Raw genomic sequence first — 20,776 nt, forward strand, 5'->3', positions numbered from 1 at the left:
AGTAGTATAAAAATTATATTTTACAAGTATAAAATCTTGTATGTCTAAAAACCGGACGCTACTGTGTCCCACCATCATTCACAGGGATACTTTGACTTCGTTAAATTTCTGACCCAGCAGTTTCATTACTTGTCCATGGTTAAGCTGTGGCGTTTTGTACGTGGCATAATTGTCCTTGACAAACAGCGCGAAACCAGATGGAGCTTTCTTCGGTGTTGCTCGAACACTTTTTGTTTCGCCTTCTTTGTTTGTTTTATTCAAGAACACTTCGAATTTTCCATAGCAATACCCGCAGCACTTCCGTTCAACGTCCAACGATTTTGTATGGCGACCAATGCTAAATTTAACATAGCATTAAAAGATCGACACTAGATGATGGAAAAAACCTGTATCCACAATCTATGCATTGATATGTGTACTTGGTATTGATAACGTAATCATGGCATCGTTTAATTGGCGGTAGCTCAGGAAAGACGGTTATAGCCTTGGTAGCCCTATAACGAAGCAATAATAAACCACGAAGCATAGGAAGACCTACCAAGCTTTCCAAAACTCTCCGTGCCCGTTGTCCACACCATTTATAATCCACGTAGCAGCATGGCACAACTCATGAATTAAAGTATCCCTTAATCGATTACAGGCGTCCACTACCTTCGTTGATAAAACGATTCGAGCCTTCCTTTCGATGATGCCTGTGCGTCTTGTTATTTTTCTGCAGTAACAAAAACCTGCGGTCCGTATCATTTTATCATTCCATTCGAGAGGAGTATCTTCGGGAATTTTATTATCAAACACTTTTTCATTGTACAATTTAAACAACCTCGTTAACAATTCGTTTTTGAAATTTTTGAAATTATTTCGAAAGAGTCTGGCCGATGGATCGCATTGTGAAATCTTCACAGTACCTGAAAAAATTATCGTTTGTGATGTCCCATTGATTAATTCGCGCTTTCAAGTTCGCTTTCCGCCGACCGTATTTTTAAATGCTTCAAAAATTACACAACATGTAAAAAACTGTTTTGTGCAAATAGATCGTGTAATTTATTTAATTAAAACTGCGAGACGGCATAATGTCTACCTTAACCAGTTTAGAAATAATAATCATTCAACGGTAATGCGAACGATATCGCGTAAATTATGCACATTGACATACTTATTATTCCTAAACGGCTTAAGATAGGTATATGCTGTTGCGAAATTTGTTGTAGAAAATTTAATCCCCTCTTTGGGCTTTCTCTGTGTTTAAAATTGCATGCTCGCGAGCGTGATTTACGTAAGAAAACACAATATGGAAGTCTGATAGACTGAGACTAAACTGGCATCGATCATACTTCGGTTATTTAGCACAGTGCTACACATAGAGTGCTCCACATATAACCTACTCACTTGATAATGATGCCAAAAAACTTTGACACGAATTCGTTTTATATGTGTTGGCTGGTACAGGTATAGGCTTCAAAACAGATTGCTTCAATTTATTGTTATCCAAGCTGCTAAGCGGCTCTTTTTTCTCATTACTTCTGACCTTTGTAGCTTTACCATCCGCCTTACTTGTAGGTTTAGTAACACCTACATTTTCCTTTGATGGCTTTGTAAACTTTCGCTTACTGCCTTTTGAACTACCAGTTGCGCTACTATTAGAGCTTTGTCCAGAGTTGCGAGAATGCGTATTTTTATTGTCAGCATCGAACCACGACTTTAATGAAACTCCTATATTGGTATTCTCTTCTGAACTGTCTGAATCGCACAAATTTTGAACAATTTTGGTCCAAGGTGAAATACCAGCTTTACCTTTGCCTCTTAGTTCACTAAAAGTAAACATCCAGAACTATGTTACACATCAGGGGTTAGCCACTAAAAATTGTTTGGTAAGTGTGGTAAATGTCAAGTAGTTCGGGCGACAATTTTGAGATCTTAACTTCTAACAGCGAATCTTGAGACATTTTGGTGACAAGTGTTTTTAGGGTAATTAGACCTTGCTGAATCCGATTTTTCCTGTCACCACCTCGAAATCCTGCTACTAAAGTCTCAAATCAAGATGGCGCCCAAAATGGCGACTAAAATTCACTATAAGATCCTTTTCTTGTCATAAACAAAAATATTATCATGATTTTTATCTAGTACATACGTTTTATTATTTATTACTATTTTATAAAAAAAAATGTGTAGCCGAAAAAATCAAGATGGTGGTCAAAATGACGGTAGAAACTTATGTTAACTAATTTCTTTAATTGTGAAGAAAAAATTTGCATTTTTTTATATGGAGCCACCCCCATATATACAGATAGGTTAAAATGAGTTTGTCTACCCACCATTTTTAATAATAATTTACGAAACAAATAAATCAAAATGGTTCCCGAAAAACCGGTATTTTGATGACTATGATATTTTAATAGCAAATTATCGAAATTTGCAGAGAAGTATTAATAATTTAATTTTACAAATAAAACGCCAAATATTGTTTACACAGTTTACATGCGCGTAACTACCTAAGGGCCTTTCAGCACGGCGACAACCAAGGCGCGCAACATTATGAGCTGGCTAGTTTCAAAAATGTGCTACATTCTTGACAGAACAGCTTCCTAGCTCAACTCTTCACCGTTTAACGTTTTCGCACGTTTGTTTTACTCTTACATTTGCAAAATTTTAACGAAATCATAGTAACCGTTTTTTTTAAGTTTATTAGTTTTTTAACTTTGACATTTTTTTTTTCAGTTTTTTTTATAATAAATCCTGGCAAAATTTTTGTAGGTTATACACAGTCTTTAAAATACTTTAATAAAAATTTTAAGTTACTATTTGAAAAAAAACTTCGATGCCGTTGCGGCGCTCCAAAATTTTTTTTCAAAAATCCGGCCCGTTATTTTTCGTTTCCGTATGGCTAACATACATACCCAAAATTTGAACAAAATCCGTCGAGCCGTTATCTCGCACGCACGTACATACATACAGACGGAAATACTTATTTGTACAACTAGAGAAGAAAGTGGAGTTTTTCAACTCGAGTTCAAAGTTTGACACATAAGCGTAACGAGAGTTGAAAAACTCGACTTTCTTCTCTAGTTGTACAAATAAGTATTTCCGTCTGTATGTATGTACGTGCGTGCGAGGTAACGGCTCAACTTCTCAAGTTTTACGCATAATTTTTTCTGACACTACAATTAGAATTGAAAAAATTATCGTATGCAATAATGAAGTTTGGCACATAACAATCGAGATACGAGTATGTTTCAATTTTAAATGTCATTATTAAGATTAACGCAACAATTGTTTTTTACTTTCACATCAAAAATTACATCAGTAAAATTTAAATCAATCTTGATGTTTTTGCACATTTCTAATTTTTTAAAATTTTGTTTTCCTATCGATTTATTTTTTATGCAGAATTTGTATAAGGTAATAAATAATTAGAATTTAAACTAATAATAATTAATTTAATACTATATCTCGCATACAGAGTCAAACCAAGGTGAATTCATAATCCACCGTGAGTCAAACTGAGCGCCATACTGTCTCCGCCATTTTTGAAAAAGTGTAAATAAAGTTATTGTATTTCCTTTTCACTTAAGCAGGCACTTTGCAAGACAATTATAATTCTCTTGCTCACTTAAGGTAAACTAAATCAAGAATACTACAAAACTCGGAATTTGAAGCGCCATTTCAGCCGCCATCTTAATTTTTGTTGTAAGTGGAAAAACGTATACATAAACATCATGATGACATTCTTGTTAAAAATGTTAAAATAAGTTTATGTATTTGCACTCTCCGATACCACAACCAACACATCCTCCCCACCTGTCAGATCAGTATTCTATTAGCCTTAGCCAGTTTTTTGCCTCCACCATCAATGACATCTTGTCGGGGTCCTTTGTCGGTAGCCACTTCCGACGGCCCGTTCACCCGCAATTCGCATTTGGGTGGACTTCACCAAAAACCCTCCACAAAATATAGTACTTAGTCAATTTTTAAGGCACTTCTCAAAGCTCGAAACACGAGAAAGAGAGGCCGCGATTCGAACTCCGCTGCCCCTTGAAGACGCAAGCCTGGAAAAGGTGATTAATTTTGCCGCCAGGAAAAAATGCAATTCCGTCACGCAGGAGATGGGCGCGTTTACAAGATCATTTCGACGACGCCAATTTGAAAAAATCGGACCAAAACTGAAGATAGGAAAATATCTGAAAAATCACCACTTTAGTAAAACCATGTTCGGGATGGCACCCAGATCATGTAGCCCCGTCCCTAAGGTTGTTAATTATACGGCCCCAGTAGGTACACGCACATTCCTTGTCTTTCTAGAAGGGTTCTTTTACGCGCCCTTATTTGCTGCCAGTCAGCAAGCCGGCCAAAGTGAGATTAAAAGCTAACTTATCACCAATAAATTTGTAAAAATGCGCTAAAAATAGGTGATAAATTTGAAATTTCATTCCCATATTTATGATTCCTAAAAATTAAAATACTTGTTAAGTTACGGAAAAAAGCTAAGAGGTGGGTCCTGAGATTGTAAATTTTTGTTCGATGCATTGGGGCCCAGTAAACTTTGGGAACCACTGATCTAATAAAAGCAAGCAAAAGGTACAAAAAATCGTATTACACCCAATATAGATTGCAATCCAAAACTGAAAACACAAACGTAAAATACTGTGTTTTGGGCGGTACTTGTACGAAATATCTCTAGCGGAGTATTAAAATGCGAACCTATAAAATCAGATTGACTAAGAAAAAGAGTATCAATATATTGGTTCTTTTTTGAGCCGAATCAAGTTTCTTTTCGCTTTTTTCGCCTTTTACAATAATCGACAGTTAACACAATCATAACTGCATTCTTACAACAATCTAGCACGCAAACCAAAAATTGACGAACGATAAAACAATAAAAAACGGCGATTGCTTATTAAAATAATAATAATAACGGTCTTTATTGGTTTTGTTTTTGCTAGCCACGAAAAATACACTGCCTAGGGCGAGATTCAGGAGTAGAAAGTCTACCCCTGCTCTTCCATCTAATCCATAATGATTCCACTTAATCGACAATGTTGTGGTCATTAGTAGGTAGAGGTATAACACGGATTTTACAAGACATTGAATCACAGAAAGGAAATAAAAATATTAAAAATAAGATAAAATAAGAAACAAAATTCAAAAGTGCTCTGATTATTATTGCCGTAGCAACTTTGAAATAATGCAAGTTCTAAATGCTTTGAAAGTGTACTTACTGATGTCCATATCTAGTGTATTAAACCATTGCGTTAAATTATAAGTGAATGACCTCTCAAATATTGCTGTTGCATGAATAGGTGGTGTAAGCAGCCCTTTATGGCGTAAATTTAAGGTATGAACATCAATGCGGTGATAGGTCCGTAAGCACCAACTATTTTTTATTATCATATAGTTTTTTCTTTACTTGCTAAAAGTGCTAGGTTTTTTTATGTCTTGGTCTCTTGTTGTTAATTTCATATGTAGGGGGTTGAGTGGTAGAGCAGACGGAATAACACGGTTTATTCCAGTCTGAACTTCGCCCTATTGAGTCACCCATTATGTAATGTAATGTATAATATCTGTTCTTTGTATAATGTGTGCTCAATAAATGTCATTATTATTATTATTATTTACACAAAAAAGGATCAGGAAATACATTTCGAAACACTCAAAAGGAGCGTGTAATCTAAAGGCGCCACTATGGTGCAAAAGGGAAGAAATGAGTTATTTTGGATTGTTCTTGTAACTTTTAAAAGTTAACATATAAATACTGTAATAGGTACTACAGTAAGTATCTCCCTCTCATGATCCATCTTTGCCCGTCATTTGAAGAACTGAGTGTCTCTATTTTAGTCTAGGATGATACTGCCTATTTAATTACAATATAATCTCTAGATCTCATATAGCTCTTAGATCGGGTAGTATGCCGACTCGTGTGGCTCAGTGGAGGTGAAGCTAGACTGTGGTACTAAGGGTCCCTGGTTTGGGAATGGATATTTGTAAATGTCTAGTGACACGGGTTGTACCTTGGCTGAACCACGCCCACTTATAAATAAAGACCAAAAACAAATAATATAAAAAAATTGTATGGGTACCAGAGGAAAAACAATTTATTCAGGGTGGGCATCAATTACCCATCTAGGTCAGGGGTCGGCAACCTATTGAAACGGAAGAGCCAAAAATTACAATTTACAAAATTTCCCAGTTTTTAAAGAGCCACAAAAAATTTTTCATTCAATATTATAGTAGTTGGCTATACAGGGTGGTGACTTGCGTAACGCATCATAGGGATTTCAATGTAAAATTCATAACATGCGATTATTGGCTCCCCAAATTATTTTAGAGCAAACATGTATTAAGGTTTTTTGTAGAAAAAATTTTTTTACATCAATTAACCGTATTAGTTTTCAATTTTTTGCATAATAAACACGGAAAATTGGAAAAATAAAACCCGCCTCTTTTTCAATAATCTGCGATGCCATGGAATTTTCTAAAACAAAAAGATATCCAGTTATCAATTAGCAGCAGTTCGAAATGGATTTTATGATCGACTTGGTTACATTGCAGTTAATGGTGACTTATTCGAACATTTATTGTAAATTGTTATATTAGGAAACCGTTTTTAGTAATTTGGTCTTTCTTTATGTTGAATTCGCTGTTCTAAATATAATACTTTTTGATAGAATTTGATTTGTTTTATAGCCATTCCATGGCATGACGGATATTGGCGTAGTTTTTGTATTATAAAATTCCATGGCATCACAGATTATTGAAAAAGATGGGGTTTTATTTTTCCAATTTTCCGTCTTTATTATGCAAAAAATTGAAAACTAATACGGTTGATTGACGTAAAAAATTTTTTTCTACAAAAAACCTTAATACATTTTTACTCTAAAATAATTTGGGGAGCCAATAATGGCATGTTAGGAATTTTACATTAAAATCCCTATGATGCGTTACGCAAGTCACCACCCTGTATACAGAGTCCTGCAACAGTGCGTCGGTTTTTCATACATAGCTGATACCTGGTAAAAAATATTCGTGGTTACAGATCTACAGAAATTATTTTTGAATGTACAGACGACGTCAATAAATAACTGATCTTTTTAAATAGAACATCCTGCATATTTTTACTTGTTTCAATGCCATTTGTTCAAAGTGCTATAACCACTCTTTTTCAACTGAAACTACCACTATTTTATTTCGCTATTTGATTGTCTTTTGTGTTCTCTTCAATGTTTATAAGGGGTGCCCTGTGCTTAAACCCCACAGTTTTTATGTTATTCAATATTTTTAACAAAAGTACCTACTCATTAATTAATTATATGTTTATACATCGAAGTAGGCTGCTATAATAAAAAAACAAAAGAATACCAGAAAGTAAAAAAGTGTCAAAAATTAGATAATTATTTGCTGCGTGTACTTTTGATTTCGTAAACAAATAAGAGTAATTAAAAAGGCGAATTTCGAACAAATGAACTAATTTCTTTAGATAAATACGGAGAGCCGCAACTTTATATCAAAAGAGCCGCAGGTTGCCAACCCCTGACCTAGGCCTTGGGCTACGTAACCCATTAAACATCTTCATTTTACTGGCAGCTGCGGTAAATGTTAAGTAAATGTGATGTGTTTCCTTAAGTGGCTAACCCCTTGGGTACACGGTAAAACTTACAGATCCACCCCTCTACTATTCGGCAGAGACTTTGGTATAATACCGCAATAAAATTCAGTAGAACTATGCGATTGTGATGATGTGCTACGACATACAGGCTTAGTATTTCGAGGTGTTTTGAACCCATTTGGTGTTTGATTATTTCCTACACTCTGTTCGGCTCGTCGGTTACTGCCCTTTGAAATATTGGACCTTTTACTGCTTCCAGAATTGCCACTTCTGCGTGTCTCTTCTTTATCCTCTGAGCTATCTGAATCGTATACGTCTCGAACAAACTTAGTCCACGGAGAAATTAAAACTTGGTTGTGGTCCCTTACTTTGCTAAAAATGAATGTCATGAACGGAAACTGAACAAACTTTAACTTACAGATTTGTTTTTGTACTACTTTTCTTTGTACTATTTGGTGCAGACTTAGGCAGAACGTCACTTTTTAAATTTCGCCACGTATCACTGTATAGCTCATCTAATAATTTCGTCTGAAATTCGTTTGAACTATCCGATATTTGAGATCTAGACGAGATACTAAGACAGTCGGACTTAGTATTGTGTCGATCTTTAAAGCTATCAGGATTGGGCAAGCTATGCAAAACCTTGTTAAAGTTAAATGAACCACATGTTGTGGCTGCGTCATTTGGAGTGATGTGATTTTGCGAATTAACATCTCTAACCCAATCGCTAATCGTTAAAAATTTTGTTTTATCAAAAGTAACCCTTTCGTTGGACTTCCTTTCAATAATATCCTTCTCTGCCTCCGAATCCGATATAACTATGGGACTAGAATTTATAAAATTGGGCTTCGAGTGTCCACTACTGACAGTCTCTGTGGTACTGCTTTCGATGGATATCACAGTATCGGCAAAAGGCAGCGATTTTCGTAAGTTGTCAATATGTGATGATCTTCGAATGTTTCGTCTTAATGCCAATAATCTAGGAGCTGTAGTTTTTAGTTAGAAATCTGATTTAAATTAAATTTGAGTCAAACTTACTGGAAACTTGTACATTTCTGGTTGTTTTGTTAATTATTGGAGACATTGAGCTTAGCAATACAAATGAAGAATCCATGCTTACTTCACGTTGTGTTAATTACAGAGTCAAACGAGAAAACATGCTTATTATAATTAAAAACTTTAAAAATGTTTGAAAATAAAATCAAGTTAAAATAACGGACATTTTTCATTTACAGCAATGGTAAAAGTAGATAACGATAACATTAACAGAGAACACTTGTCGCCATCTAATGGCAATCATTTAAAAAAGTGTTCGTACATTTATTCGTTTATAGCGCTGTTCAAACAAACCAAAGTATTGAATAATAGCAAAGAGTATACAACGAATATACTCTTTGATAATAGCCTATTTATATACATAAATTGGGTCTTTATGGACGAGCTGTTTATTTAGCCGAGCGAGCTTGCGAACGAGGCACAAATAAACAAGGCGAGTCCCCATGAAGCCTATTTATGGACGCGATATATACAAAGCTTTATGTACGACTGCAACAACCCTTAAAAATGAAAATTTCATGGAATTCAATAAACGATAAAATCTATGTATCATTGACAACAGATGCAAAGCATTTGTCAAGTATTTCTAAAATACTTGAATTTACCTTGGATTCACACCTAAGTACGACCTCTTTGGTACGACTGTCACATTGACAGGCGGCTGTTTCACTTTATCATTATGGACTAGGCCATAATATTGCAAATTATGGCCATTAATTGCGACTGTAATCACCGCATTATCAAGCAGTCGTATATAAAAAATTAAAAAGATAATGTGTAGTACTATCTTTGAAACAACAACACAGTCTTGTAGAAAGTAGACTGTGATACCACACAATTACAGTAATGCTGACACTTTTGTCCGTCTGTCTTTATCGTAGAGCTAGAGTGTGTTAGCACAGCTTACTGATAGTAAGCTGTGGTGTTAGTTCATATACACATGACATAGTTGTGTCAGTTGATTCATGAGTTTGAACTAATGCAGGATAACAGTGTTTTGGTTTTGTAATTTTTTTTCTATAATGTATAAGTAGTTTCACACTCATGAAATATACTTTATAGGATGTTCAGATGCATATAAACCAAAATTATGGAAAAAAATTGACTCTGGTTTACACTCAAGTAGAATAATATCTCATTGAAAAAGAACCTTAGTAACCTTTAATAAATCTTAAAAGGTCTCTCAAAGCTTTTACGGAAAATTTTGAAAGGCTCATAAAACGTCTCAATGGCACTATAGACTTCTAGGCTTTTTCAGCATTTCAAATAAGCTTCATTTGAGATTAGTGGCGTCTCTTATACAGACTCATAATAATCTCTTAAAAACCCATGAAACCTCGTTAAAGTCCATCATCATCAGCACAGGTCCTAGTGCTCTTCCTCAACTTCGCCTTTCTCTTAATTGCAATCGTCTATCATCTTCATCCTTCTCCTTCGTCTACTCCCCTTTCTGTTTATAATTCCTTCCTTTACTATTATGATTTTAAAATTCTGACCCAGATCATACATTATTTGTATGGCTCTAATATTTAAGTGTCTCTGTCCATGCCCTAACACTTACTCCTACAATTTTCTGAATACTTACTTTTTTTTAGTTTAAATCTTGGATATCTTATTTTTTACTCTTGGACCAACACATGAGGAGACGGAGACAAAAAAGAAAAACTCAAAAACAAGGAAAGAATGGCGAGGATGATAAAATAGAACTACATTTTGAGACACTACAGAATATAAATTTTTATTTACATAGTCATGATTTTCGTAGAATAAGTCAAAGGTACCGTGCTATAAAATTGATTATCAATAGTTAACAATCAAGATTCGAAATTATTGCCGTGATTTAGATTCTTCAAACATTGCTTTTAGAATTAGAACATACAATATAATTAAGGCACTTGTGCTAGATAGAAACAACATTAACATATCAATCAATAGTGCACAATTATGGAGATTAATAAAAGGGAGCAAAGCTGCACAGATTCACAACATAGTTCTCTAATACTAGAATACCCTAACAGATAACAGTAAACAAACTTTATGATACACTCTATAATTTTTATTTCGATTTAAAATTAATTATTTATAGCGTGATTATCACAGTAGAGTAAATTAACATAAAACCGTTGCTATTATTAAAATAAAATTATCTCGTCTGATTAAAGATTCAAACCGAATTTGTTTGAGCAAACCAATTTGGTGTTTTATCTCGTAGTAAAGTGGCAGGCTGTGTTTATAATGAATGTACAATCAATATTAATTTGCCAAATTTAGTTCGTTTTTTGGTACGAAACACACACAACCATGGTCTATCTAAAGTCCTTTTTAGTAAGCTAAATGTTCACATATGTATCGTTGCTGCAGTATATCGCGCTTCACCTCTTTTCCATCTCCATTGACTTGGTCGATACTAAAATCGAATAATTCGTCAATAACTTTTTACAATCTCTTCAGTGTAATTGCTAATGTTATTAAAACTACTTACATTATCCAAATTTGATTTGGATATCCGAAAATGCTGCACATTTTAACAAGACCATTTAAATCAGTGCATCTGACAAAGATTTAAAAATGACTTACCCTAATGAGAATTTGACCACTGGTCGTATGAGGATTTCTATATGCATACAGCACCCATACAGCCAATGCTGTTATAACGGACACCAAAAATAGTATCGTTATGATACCCGACGCGCCCATTTTAACGTCACCATCTGGTTCTATATGTTGCGAGCTTTGTGAGATTCTCGACGCTTGAACGGTATTAAACGAAGTTTCTTGAGAATGGTCATCATCGTTCACCTTCTTCTTATTTTGATTATTTGGCAGACCTCTTTCATTACTCTGTACCTTTGTGTCCTCTATGTGTTTATCTGTGTTATAATAAGTGTTATGTTCATCATTGTGATTTAATCCTTCAACTGTATCTACTTGATAACACTGAGACTCATTTGCAACTTGTTTTCTATCGCATCCCTTTGCGAGCCACTCTTGTTTATGTCTGTCTAAGCCGTTCGAACAACGACCGTTTGATGGACACCAAGTGCACTAAAAAAAAATGTATAAAAAATAATGATTAAGTAATAAGTTACCTCAAAATTATCAATTTGTGTTGTCAGACAAGAATGGCAATCTTTACTATCCAAACAGGTGGGCAGCGCTTTTAGATAAATTGTCGTATCATTTTTAATATCCTCCTTGCTAAAGTTCACACGATGATATTCGTAGATTGTTTTCCTTCGCACAACTAAAAATCATAAAAACTGCAGATTGGCACTTCAATTAACAATACTTACAGAATATGGTGTGATCTATAAGATACGCATCCGAAAGCCCAACTTTAACAGGATGATTATCGTCAACAATTTCCTCCACGGGAATGGGAATATTTTTATAAACAAATACTATATCCCCGTTCTTAAATAACGTGGTCTGGAATACAAAGGAACCCACCTGGGGAGTATCTTGTAAATGCACTTCTTCCCAGACGACCGTGAAAGCGGTCCCTGTAAAACAATAACTTTTAGTTGTCATCGTTGGTTTTGTGTAGTTAATTTTGGCATGGTTCACTATCAAATTTGTAATGATGAAACGAGAATTTCACACCTTTTAAATCTTTAATAGTGTGTGCCCTCTACCGTCGGGTGTTAAAGGTTATTAAAGGATATGTAAATATAAACTTTTAAAGTGGGGGAGGGGGGGGGGCTCTGGCCTAGGGGGAAACAACTTTGAATTTTTGGTATACATTCACTTAATTTGAATTAACGTGAATTAATTTGAATTAATGTAAATTAATTTGAATTAACGTGAATTAATTTGAATTAACGTGAATTAATTTGAATTTGAAATTTTGGTGTACACCAAAAATGGTACTGTTTCCCCCTAGCCTCTGGCATGTTGCCACAAGTATCAAAACATGGTCCACCTCTAGATTTAAATTGGAAATGAAACAAAGCCAATATTTGTTATTGTTCTTTCTTTGAATAGCGTAACTGTAAATATGGTTGCTATAATACACGGAGTCCATTTTTCGAGTACCACTATGGGGATCTCGCTTAACTTAAGAGATAGAAACTTGGTTAAATTAGGGCAAAGTTGCGAATTTTCGTGCTGAATAATAATTTAAAAATAAATTTATAATATCTTCAATAGTTTTGAAAATATGGCAAAAAATAGAAAATTTCTGATTTTCATTTTTAACTTTTTCAAGGTAAACTAATTGTACCTACTAGACATTTCTAATTAACACATTATTCAGACACTTTTTAATGGAGATTTCGAATATGGCATCCCGTTTATAATAACTTTCAAGATAACGGAGAAACACGTGGCAACATTAGTTTTTTTATGGGCGCCGTTTTGGATTTTGACATTTTGAGATTAGGTTTTTTTTCTCTTTACAACGATATATCACACATGGTGGTTCAGTATCACATTTTTTCTAAAAATACAATTTTCATTTTCTGCGAAGAGTGCTATGCAAAAACAAAACGTTGTTTTGTTGTGAACAAAATGTTGACCTATTTCAAGCAGTGTCATTTACGTTTGTGCTAGTTTTATTGCTAAAATATTATTTATTCTTATGTATTTTGTTCTAATTTGAATTATAATTTTCTTTTAAAACGAAGGTTCAATTCTGTTCATATGAAAATCGAATTTTCTCAACACATCTAGTTCCCTGATGCCAATGCTGCAACCGGACATATGCATCAAACTGTCAAACTTTTGTTCACAATAAAAGAACGTTTTGTTTTTCCAAAGCACTCTTCCAAAAAAATTAAAAATTGTATTTTAGGAAAAATGTGATACTGAACCACCATGTGTGATATATCGTCGTAAAGAGAAAAAAGACGTAATCTTAAAATCTCAAAATTAAAAATGGCGCCCATAAGAAAAACTAAAGTTGCCACGTGTTTCTCTGTCATCTTAAAAGTTATTTAAAACGAGATGTCACATTCGAAATCTCCATTGAAAAGTGTTCGAATAATGTGTTAATTAGAAATGTCAAGTACGACAGGTTTATCATGAAAACATTCAAAACGAAAATCGAGTTTCGTTTTTTTGCGATATTTTCAGAACTATTGATGATATTTTAAATTTCTTTTCAGATGGTTATTCAGCAGGGAAATTCGCAACTTTGCCCCCATTTAACCAACTTTCTATCTCTTAAGGTAAGCGAGATCCCCATAGTGGCACTCGAAAAATGGACACAGTGTATATAATATTAATTTGACGGCTGGTTTTCTTATTGGTAAGTTCTTTTTTTCACAACCTATTCCTATTTTTATTTGGTGAACTACTGTTTTCAAAGTTCAATTTTGCAACGTAATTCATTTTACCTTAAATTTCCGAGCTTTTACAATCATAATAATCACGATAATTATTAAACAAACTTTTCACAATTTGAGTGTACCTTCCCTACTGTGCTTCAGGTCAAAGCGTTGTTTACAGCTAACGTAAGGGGGCCCTGCCCTAGATGTTTTATCATGTGCCACTTTTCAAATTTAAGCGGGATCTAGTTTAGTTTTGGAGGAAATAGTCATTCGGGTGGCCATTTTTAAACGTTGCCGGGTTGACTTTATTTCAGTGTTAGTGTAGTGTGAAGTTAGCGTAGAACCTGGGGGTTAAGTATACTACGAAGTTAATTAGTAAATTAAGAAATTTTAGATCCGTCATGATACAATGAATAATCGAATTCTAGTTAATAAGTTTTGTCACATACTTGGAGAAAGGTTTCAGTGATACGTAAAAAAGAAGTGGAGTTTCTGAGATGAAATCAGTTTTTATATTTGTTGTGCGCATTTGAGTTAAGGATTGCACTGTAAGACGGGATTTTTGGATTATTGACATTATAAAGTGATGAAGACTTTATTTGACCTGTTACGATCGACCGCCTGTGTTGCGAGGTATGTGTTTCTGACCCAGAGTGCCGCTTTTTCTTACAGCAATTTTTAAATATATACATTAATTTGTGTTTTGTTATAAAAAAACAGTTTCCTATTAGAATGAGCGCAAGTTACGACCTAGGTTTTTTAAACAGTTTTATGGTAGGTATTTGATTTTGTGAGTGACACACACATCAATATGTTCAAGCAAGAGAAGACTTACCATTATCCAAATACTTAATAAAACTGTGATTTGATACCGCCGTATCAAAGTTAGCCATAAGCGGCGCGATGTACTGCGTCGCCGCTAGCCACGAGTGGAGATATTCGCCCATGTAAATAAATCCTCCTGTAGCTACAGTAATATTTCGAACAAGATGTCCGTAAAACGGAAAATCAAACGATAGCTTCACGGTCTGTTGGAAATTATATTATCGAGAGGTCGACTACATAACTTGAATACTTACGGCAGCCCTGCGATATGCATTTGATAATAAATCGTTAACTCTAACATCACTATTGTTTTCAAAGTGGACCCAATATTGTTCAGTAATTGCGGCATCAACCGTCATGGTACTGTTATAATAGATATGTGCATCCTACAGATAACAAATGAGACGAATTATAATCTTTAGTTTTTTACTTACGGTTTTGGTCTCATTCACTTGGTGTTCTAATAAAGTTTTGTTAAAGATCTCCGAGTCTTTAGCAAATTTGTCAATTGAAATTTCAGGTAGTGATTCGTCGGTCGTCGTTCCATTAGTGGTTTCGTTCTTTTGTACTTTTGGAACTATCAAATGATCCTCGGTGTTACTTGTTAAGACCGCAGCCGTTGTAGTACTTGTAGGCGTAGTTGTAACAATTGTGTAGTTTTTCCGTATGCCAGCGCCATTTTCACCTAAATTCTTACCTAGCAATTTTTCGACAGTCAAGTTTGATTTCTCTGTGGTAGTTTTCTTTAGGGTGTCATTTTTCTACGCATAAAAAAACTAAAGTTTTGGAATCGCAAAAGTAATTTCAGCACTTACGTCTATTGATGCAGGAGAAATAGGAATAATTACTGGTGGTACTGATGGGGACTGGGTAGGAGGTTCTGTTGTCGTTTTGTTTCTAAATCCATATAGATCCTGCGGCAACGCTTGTCTTTTACGAAGATGGTGTGGGACGGAGTGTAAAAATTCTATGTTGACTCTTGTATCACTAGATAGATCTTCATCTGTGTTGTAGAAATACTTATCTGAAAAAAAAAACAAGAAATCAGTCATTTGTTGTTGAGCAAATCGATTTATGCAAAGTTGTTAAAATTTTGATGGCGTAATAAAATGGTAAGTAAACAGCTATAATCATTTTTCCACAATAACTCGTGTCACTGTAAGGTAATCAGCAGAAAAGAAAGTATGAAATTTATAAACTACACTAGGTACGTCTTATGTTTCATTATGAGATTAATTACATGAAACACGCAAAAAGTTATTGTAATTTATAGCCGCAAATTGGCTTCGTAAGAAAGGTAAGATTTGCAATCCTGTCGTTTTTTACCACTCCTACACCAAAGAGCACAATCTATTTGAAACTCCAGGCTTATAAAAATTTAATTTTGTATTTTAAATTTTTAAGAAAGGTTCAATACTGCAAGTAACGCTTGTGTAATCTTTCATTTCAGAAATAAATGTTAGGAAAGATGCAATTGCCAAAATACTAAAATTTGATGTGTTGTGATCTGATGGTTTTGTTTTATGTGGCTCTAAAGTTAGATGTGTAACACGAGAAACCTAAAAAAGGGTTTGCACTCATACTTTGGTCTTCAAATATAAAAATTTCCTTGTCAATCCCATAAAAAAATATATGGGGAATTTGGAAGATGATATGTTTGTAACTGCTGATTCATATTCATGTTTTCCAGATTCTTCAGATATCAACCACAAGATTTGAAAGTCAAGAAAACGCCTGGTAAACGGCGCCTGCGGTGTTTTAAAATTCGAGATATCCGAAAGTAAGGCGTCTTCGATAAAAAGGCTATGGTTCGATATTTACCAGGACGAAGACAGTAAGATCGGCGAACAAGGCAAAAGTTTATCACCCTTGCAACGTTCAAGAACCAGCTGTAACGATGCACGTTGATGTTTTTAGGAAAAATATGACCTCCCAAGAACCTTGAAATTCGTGACCTGATTTTTGTTGTTACACAATTTGATATGTCTTGTGGATTTTCTATTGCTTTTGTTGTCTTTGTTAATTTAGTTCGCGTTTGTGTAGTTTGTGTGGGCTATGCCAGGGTTTTTGTCCCGCAGAAGGTTTCCCTGACATCGCCTGGTTGTGTGCGTAAATATCTTTTTAATGTTCTTCGTTTTTTCTTACGCACAAAATGATGATTTTTTACTCAATTTCCTATCCCATTTATGTATTAAAAAGTACCGCCACCCAAATTCGAAAGTGCCGCGAAACGTCCCTCGTTTTGACACGAAAGTAACGGTGGCGCTGTTCATGAGTATGGAGTAAGTCAAGATTGCAGGCGCCTCTCGGGCTTTGCTGCTAAGTACTGCTGGCGTTGTTATTACGAAAAAACAATTAAAATGATTGGGGTGGAACTGCAGCCTGATGAAGTTCCCGTCAGTTGTCAAAGCAGAAGTCTATGGCGCTGTCCACTGTCCAGTACCCTCGCCAGAACCGAAGCGGAATACGTAGCCTGCAAAAAAGCGATCTACCTGCGAAGGACTGAAGAAAATTTTGTTTCATCCAATAGTGATGACGTCATAATACACATATGACGTGTACGCAAACTAAGGAAAATCCTACTCGTCCGTATAGGTCATTCAAAACACCACAAGTCAGGCCGACTACTGTCATATACTACCCTTAATGACCATAGAAGTATATTACAAAGGGTCATTGTTAATGAAAGGTTAGTTTATACTCGTACTAGAGGCCTGGCCAACAATTAGCCCCCATTTCCGTCTATACACAAATAGGAAATTGGAACAACCCTACTCAGACACAGAAATTTTCTCCACCAAATTGCCCGAGGTTGAAAGCCCCTACACACATGGTGGATGGAATTCCTGCAGATAATTAGCATTATTTTTAATTTAGGAGTTGGAATAATTTGATGTCCTAAGGATTTGGAGTTTAGCTCCCAAACGAATTCTTTACACTTTTGGTTTATTAACAAAAAAAAAACTTTGCATATCTTCCGGACTTTACGCTTCTCATTACAAACCTGAAATTTTAATCTGTCAACGCCTCCACTTACTTTCTAAGGATACTAAGAGAGATTTTATATCCTTTTAGACGCTTTGAGGACTCATTTTCCAACAATACGCACATAGTGTACATGACGTACGAAAATATTGCGAAAAAATTCAATTTACTTTTATGTATAAATAATAATAATATTGCCGCAAAAAACAACAAATTTTTAATGCTAGAAACAGTCGTCTATATTTTTTGTTAATAATTCACGTACGCCTTTCATTATTAGTGAGCACGTGTCATATTCTTTGTAGGTAACTTTAATGGCCCCACCGACCTTGGCGAATTATTCAAGGATCCATTGATTTCGTTTCGTAAAAAAGTTGTCCCCAGACTGTAGGTAGATTTACAGATGCGATTTCGTTGGCATTGACACTGATTACAAGTATGCACATATTTACAATTACACGGAGGAAATGACCAAAAAAACTACCATTAGACAAAACAATAGAATTGTCCAGAAGAATTGTTTTCAAACCCCTGTTATTAACGGTTTTTTAATTGACCTTACATATTTTTAAATACCATTTAAACAGGAGTGACACTTATTGACTGTAAAGGCTTTTGGAAGACTCTTCGAGATCCTTTGAGGCCCTGGAAAAGAGGGAACTGTTTACGATTCCAAATATTTGTTTTTTTTTTGCTCCATTTCGCTAGGGCAACGTCTAATGGCTTTCAGTGGATTGTGCATCATGTGCATTTGTGGTGGAGCCGCATCCAACATTTTGCCCCGCCATACTAATCTAAACTCAGTCCGGCTCTGCCAAAAATTGTTTTTTTCTGTTCCATATTGAACAGTGGGTCTCAACCGATGGGTCGCCACCGCAGAACGTGTCTGAGGGGGTCGCGAAATACAAAAAATAAAAACAGTTACTGTTACAGTTATCTATTTAATAAAGAAACATAAAGAACTCTTGTACACATTTTTATTATGTATTTAAGAACGGAAAAATACCCCCCTTAAGGCGAGTAACTTTAGGCGCATTTTCCATGAATTGATCAGTACTTCCCTAAAAGCCATTTAACGGACTATTGATTTGTACAAAGGAAAATAAGTTATAGCATAAATCGAGGCATAAATAGTGTTATAAATAAGACACTTAGCATTGCGCACATACCCGATATCCGATATATTTGCTTTTACTAAAAGAATCCTTGGTTAAAATTTCAAAAAAATATCTATAAATAAGAAAATTTCAACTTGCGTACGATTTCAAATGATTAAAAACGCACCAGTTTCGTGCGAAACAAAGAGCAGAATCCACAATTGTTGACCAGGGTTATTCAAAATTGTCTTTCAGTTTAAAATATATTCAAGGTCATACAACTTCCAGTCCAGAAGGCATCATTAACTTCCTTAATTTAAATTGCAACGCCCAGATATTGCTTCTTTTTCGGATTTTTTTAGAAAATTTCATCATGAGTTTCATGAGAATTCCCCATACCTATTGTCAACTGTATTTAGATGTCTTGATCTGGCTTTATTTTGAACAATGCGCATTTTAACCATTCTTAAGTGCTCGTAACCGCTTCTGGAGTAGACCGAAGCACAAAATCAATATCCACATTAGCAATTGATTTATGGCATACAGAGTGTCCAAAATTGAATAACCAATTACATCATTTTGGTTGAAAAAGTACGTTAGAAATAGATACAGTGTTCACGGTCTTGTGATCTTATTTTTAAGGGGTCGATGCATAATAAGATTCTGCATCCGACCATCAAATAATATACAGGGTGTCACATTCGAAAAAAATCGTACTTTTTCAACCTTGAAGTTTTGTGATGTAACATATCCGACAGTTTTTGAATTTGATCGTTCCATTAAAGACGAAAAACGCATATGCTAAGCCACTGGAAATGTTTTCCCGGGAAGTGCATAATTCAAATTCCACAAGGACGAAGGTTCGCGTGGAACGGCAGAACCTAGGTTGTTCTAGATGTATAAGTGCGTTTGTTTAAGAAGCCAGATAATTTTTTTTTTAATTATACATACCATTAAAAAAGTAGGGCGTAGGCGTTTTTGTTTATTTGCTGTTGATATAATAGATGCTCGTTATCATAAATTTGAATTGTCAGGGCATTGGTCTTGTGTTTAGATGATTTAAGGTATCTGGGAGATTTTGTGTACGTAATAGAGTGTTATGAAACTTATCACATGTATTTAATATTTTAATCCGGGAATTTAATTACAATGTTTGTTGTCGGCTTGTATGATGAGTCGAGGATTATTGTTTATTTTTACGTGGAGGCGTAATATCTTTGTAGAATTTGTTCACAATGGTTTTTGCCGCTATCTAATTTTCATAAATGCCAAATATGTTTTTTTAAATGTTGTTAGCGCATTTTTGAAAATTTATTTGTAAAAAGTTAGCTTTTAATTTCTCTTTGCCGGCTGGCTGGCAGCAACTGCGGGCCCGTAGAAGAATGCTTGTAGAAAGCCGAGGAGTGTACATGTACCTACCGGGGCCGTGGAATTAACTTTCGGGACGGGGCTACATGACGACGACATCTGACCGCCATCTCAGAGCGTGTTATACTAACCTGGAGATTTGCCAGTGTTTCTATCTTTATATACAGTTTTGGTCCGATTGTTTTCAAATTGGTGTCGTCTTCTATTTTTCAAGGAGGGGTTGATTTTTTCAAAAATATCAACCGACCAAAATTCATCATTTAAGAGGATATCTGTCGTTTTGTCTTGAAAAAAATGCATTGTTCCTCATACATTAGCACAAAGCCTAACTGAAAGATAGTTTACTGTTGATGAGCAAAACCTATTTCAGATATCGAGAGATCAAATATGTTGCAAAGAGAAAATATGTTAAACTGTTTAAAAATAGATCCTCAATCGCCAGAGTTCAATATGTTATCGCTGCACCAAGTATAATGGGAACTTCCTGTAAGAAAAAGTTGTTACCTATCGGTTGCGCCACTCTGTAGGAAGAAGTGGCATGAGAGTTTACTTCTATTGTATCATCATACGAATATTGT

At 34.9% G+C, this 20,776-nt stretch overlaps 2 protein-coding genes across 3 annotated transcripts; both read right to left on the bottom strand.

Moving 5' to 3' along the window:
• Nucleotides 1–2: 2 nt before the first annotated feature.
• On the bottom strand, nucleotides 3–8,843 carry LOC116172430 (acidic repeat-containing protein-like). Its single transcript, XM_031489643.1, has 7 exons — nucleotides 8,636–8,843; nucleotides 8,016–8,583; nucleotides 7,649–7,969; nucleotides 1,387–1,808; nucleotides 539–905; nucleotides 387–494; nucleotides 3–337 (listed from the first exon to the last, which is right to left on the bottom strand). The coding sequence occupies exons 1-7, from the start codon at nucleotides 8,709–8,711 to the stop codon at nucleotides 79–81; spliced, it is 2,121 nt and encodes a 706-aa protein (XP_031345503.1). The 5' UTR covers nucleotides 8,712–8,843; the 3' UTR covers nucleotides 3–78.
• A 1,761-nt stretch (nucleotides 8,844–10,604) lies between these two features.
• Nucleotides 10,605–15,772, bottom strand: LOC116171217 (plexin domain-containing protein 2-like; the record flags this gene model as incomplete). Of its 2 annotated transcripts, none has more annotated exon segments than XR_004145399.1 (8): nucleotides 10,605–11,060; nucleotides 11,136–11,698; nucleotides 11,743–11,897; nucleotides 11,947–12,156; nucleotides 14,759–14,951; nucleotides 15,003–15,134; nucleotides 15,183–15,509; nucleotides 15,564–15,772. XR_004145399.1 is itself a non-coding variant. In XM_031487940.1 (8 exon segments), coding segments are annotated over 8 exon segments (1,763 nt in total), but the record flags the coding sequence as incomplete, so codon positions are not given.
• Between the last annotated feature and the right edge of the window lie 5,004 nt (nucleotides 15,773–20,776).

The sequence above is a fragment of the Photinus pyralis genome, unplaced genomic scaffold (assembly GCF_008802855.1).
Source record: "Photinus pyralis isolate 1611_PpyrPB1 unplaced genomic scaffold, Ppyr1.3 Ppyr1.4_LG5, whole genome shotgun sequence".
NCBI classification, from domain to species: domain Eukaryota; kingdom Metazoa; phylum Arthropoda; class Insecta; order Coleoptera; family Lampyridae; genus Photinus; species Photinus pyralis.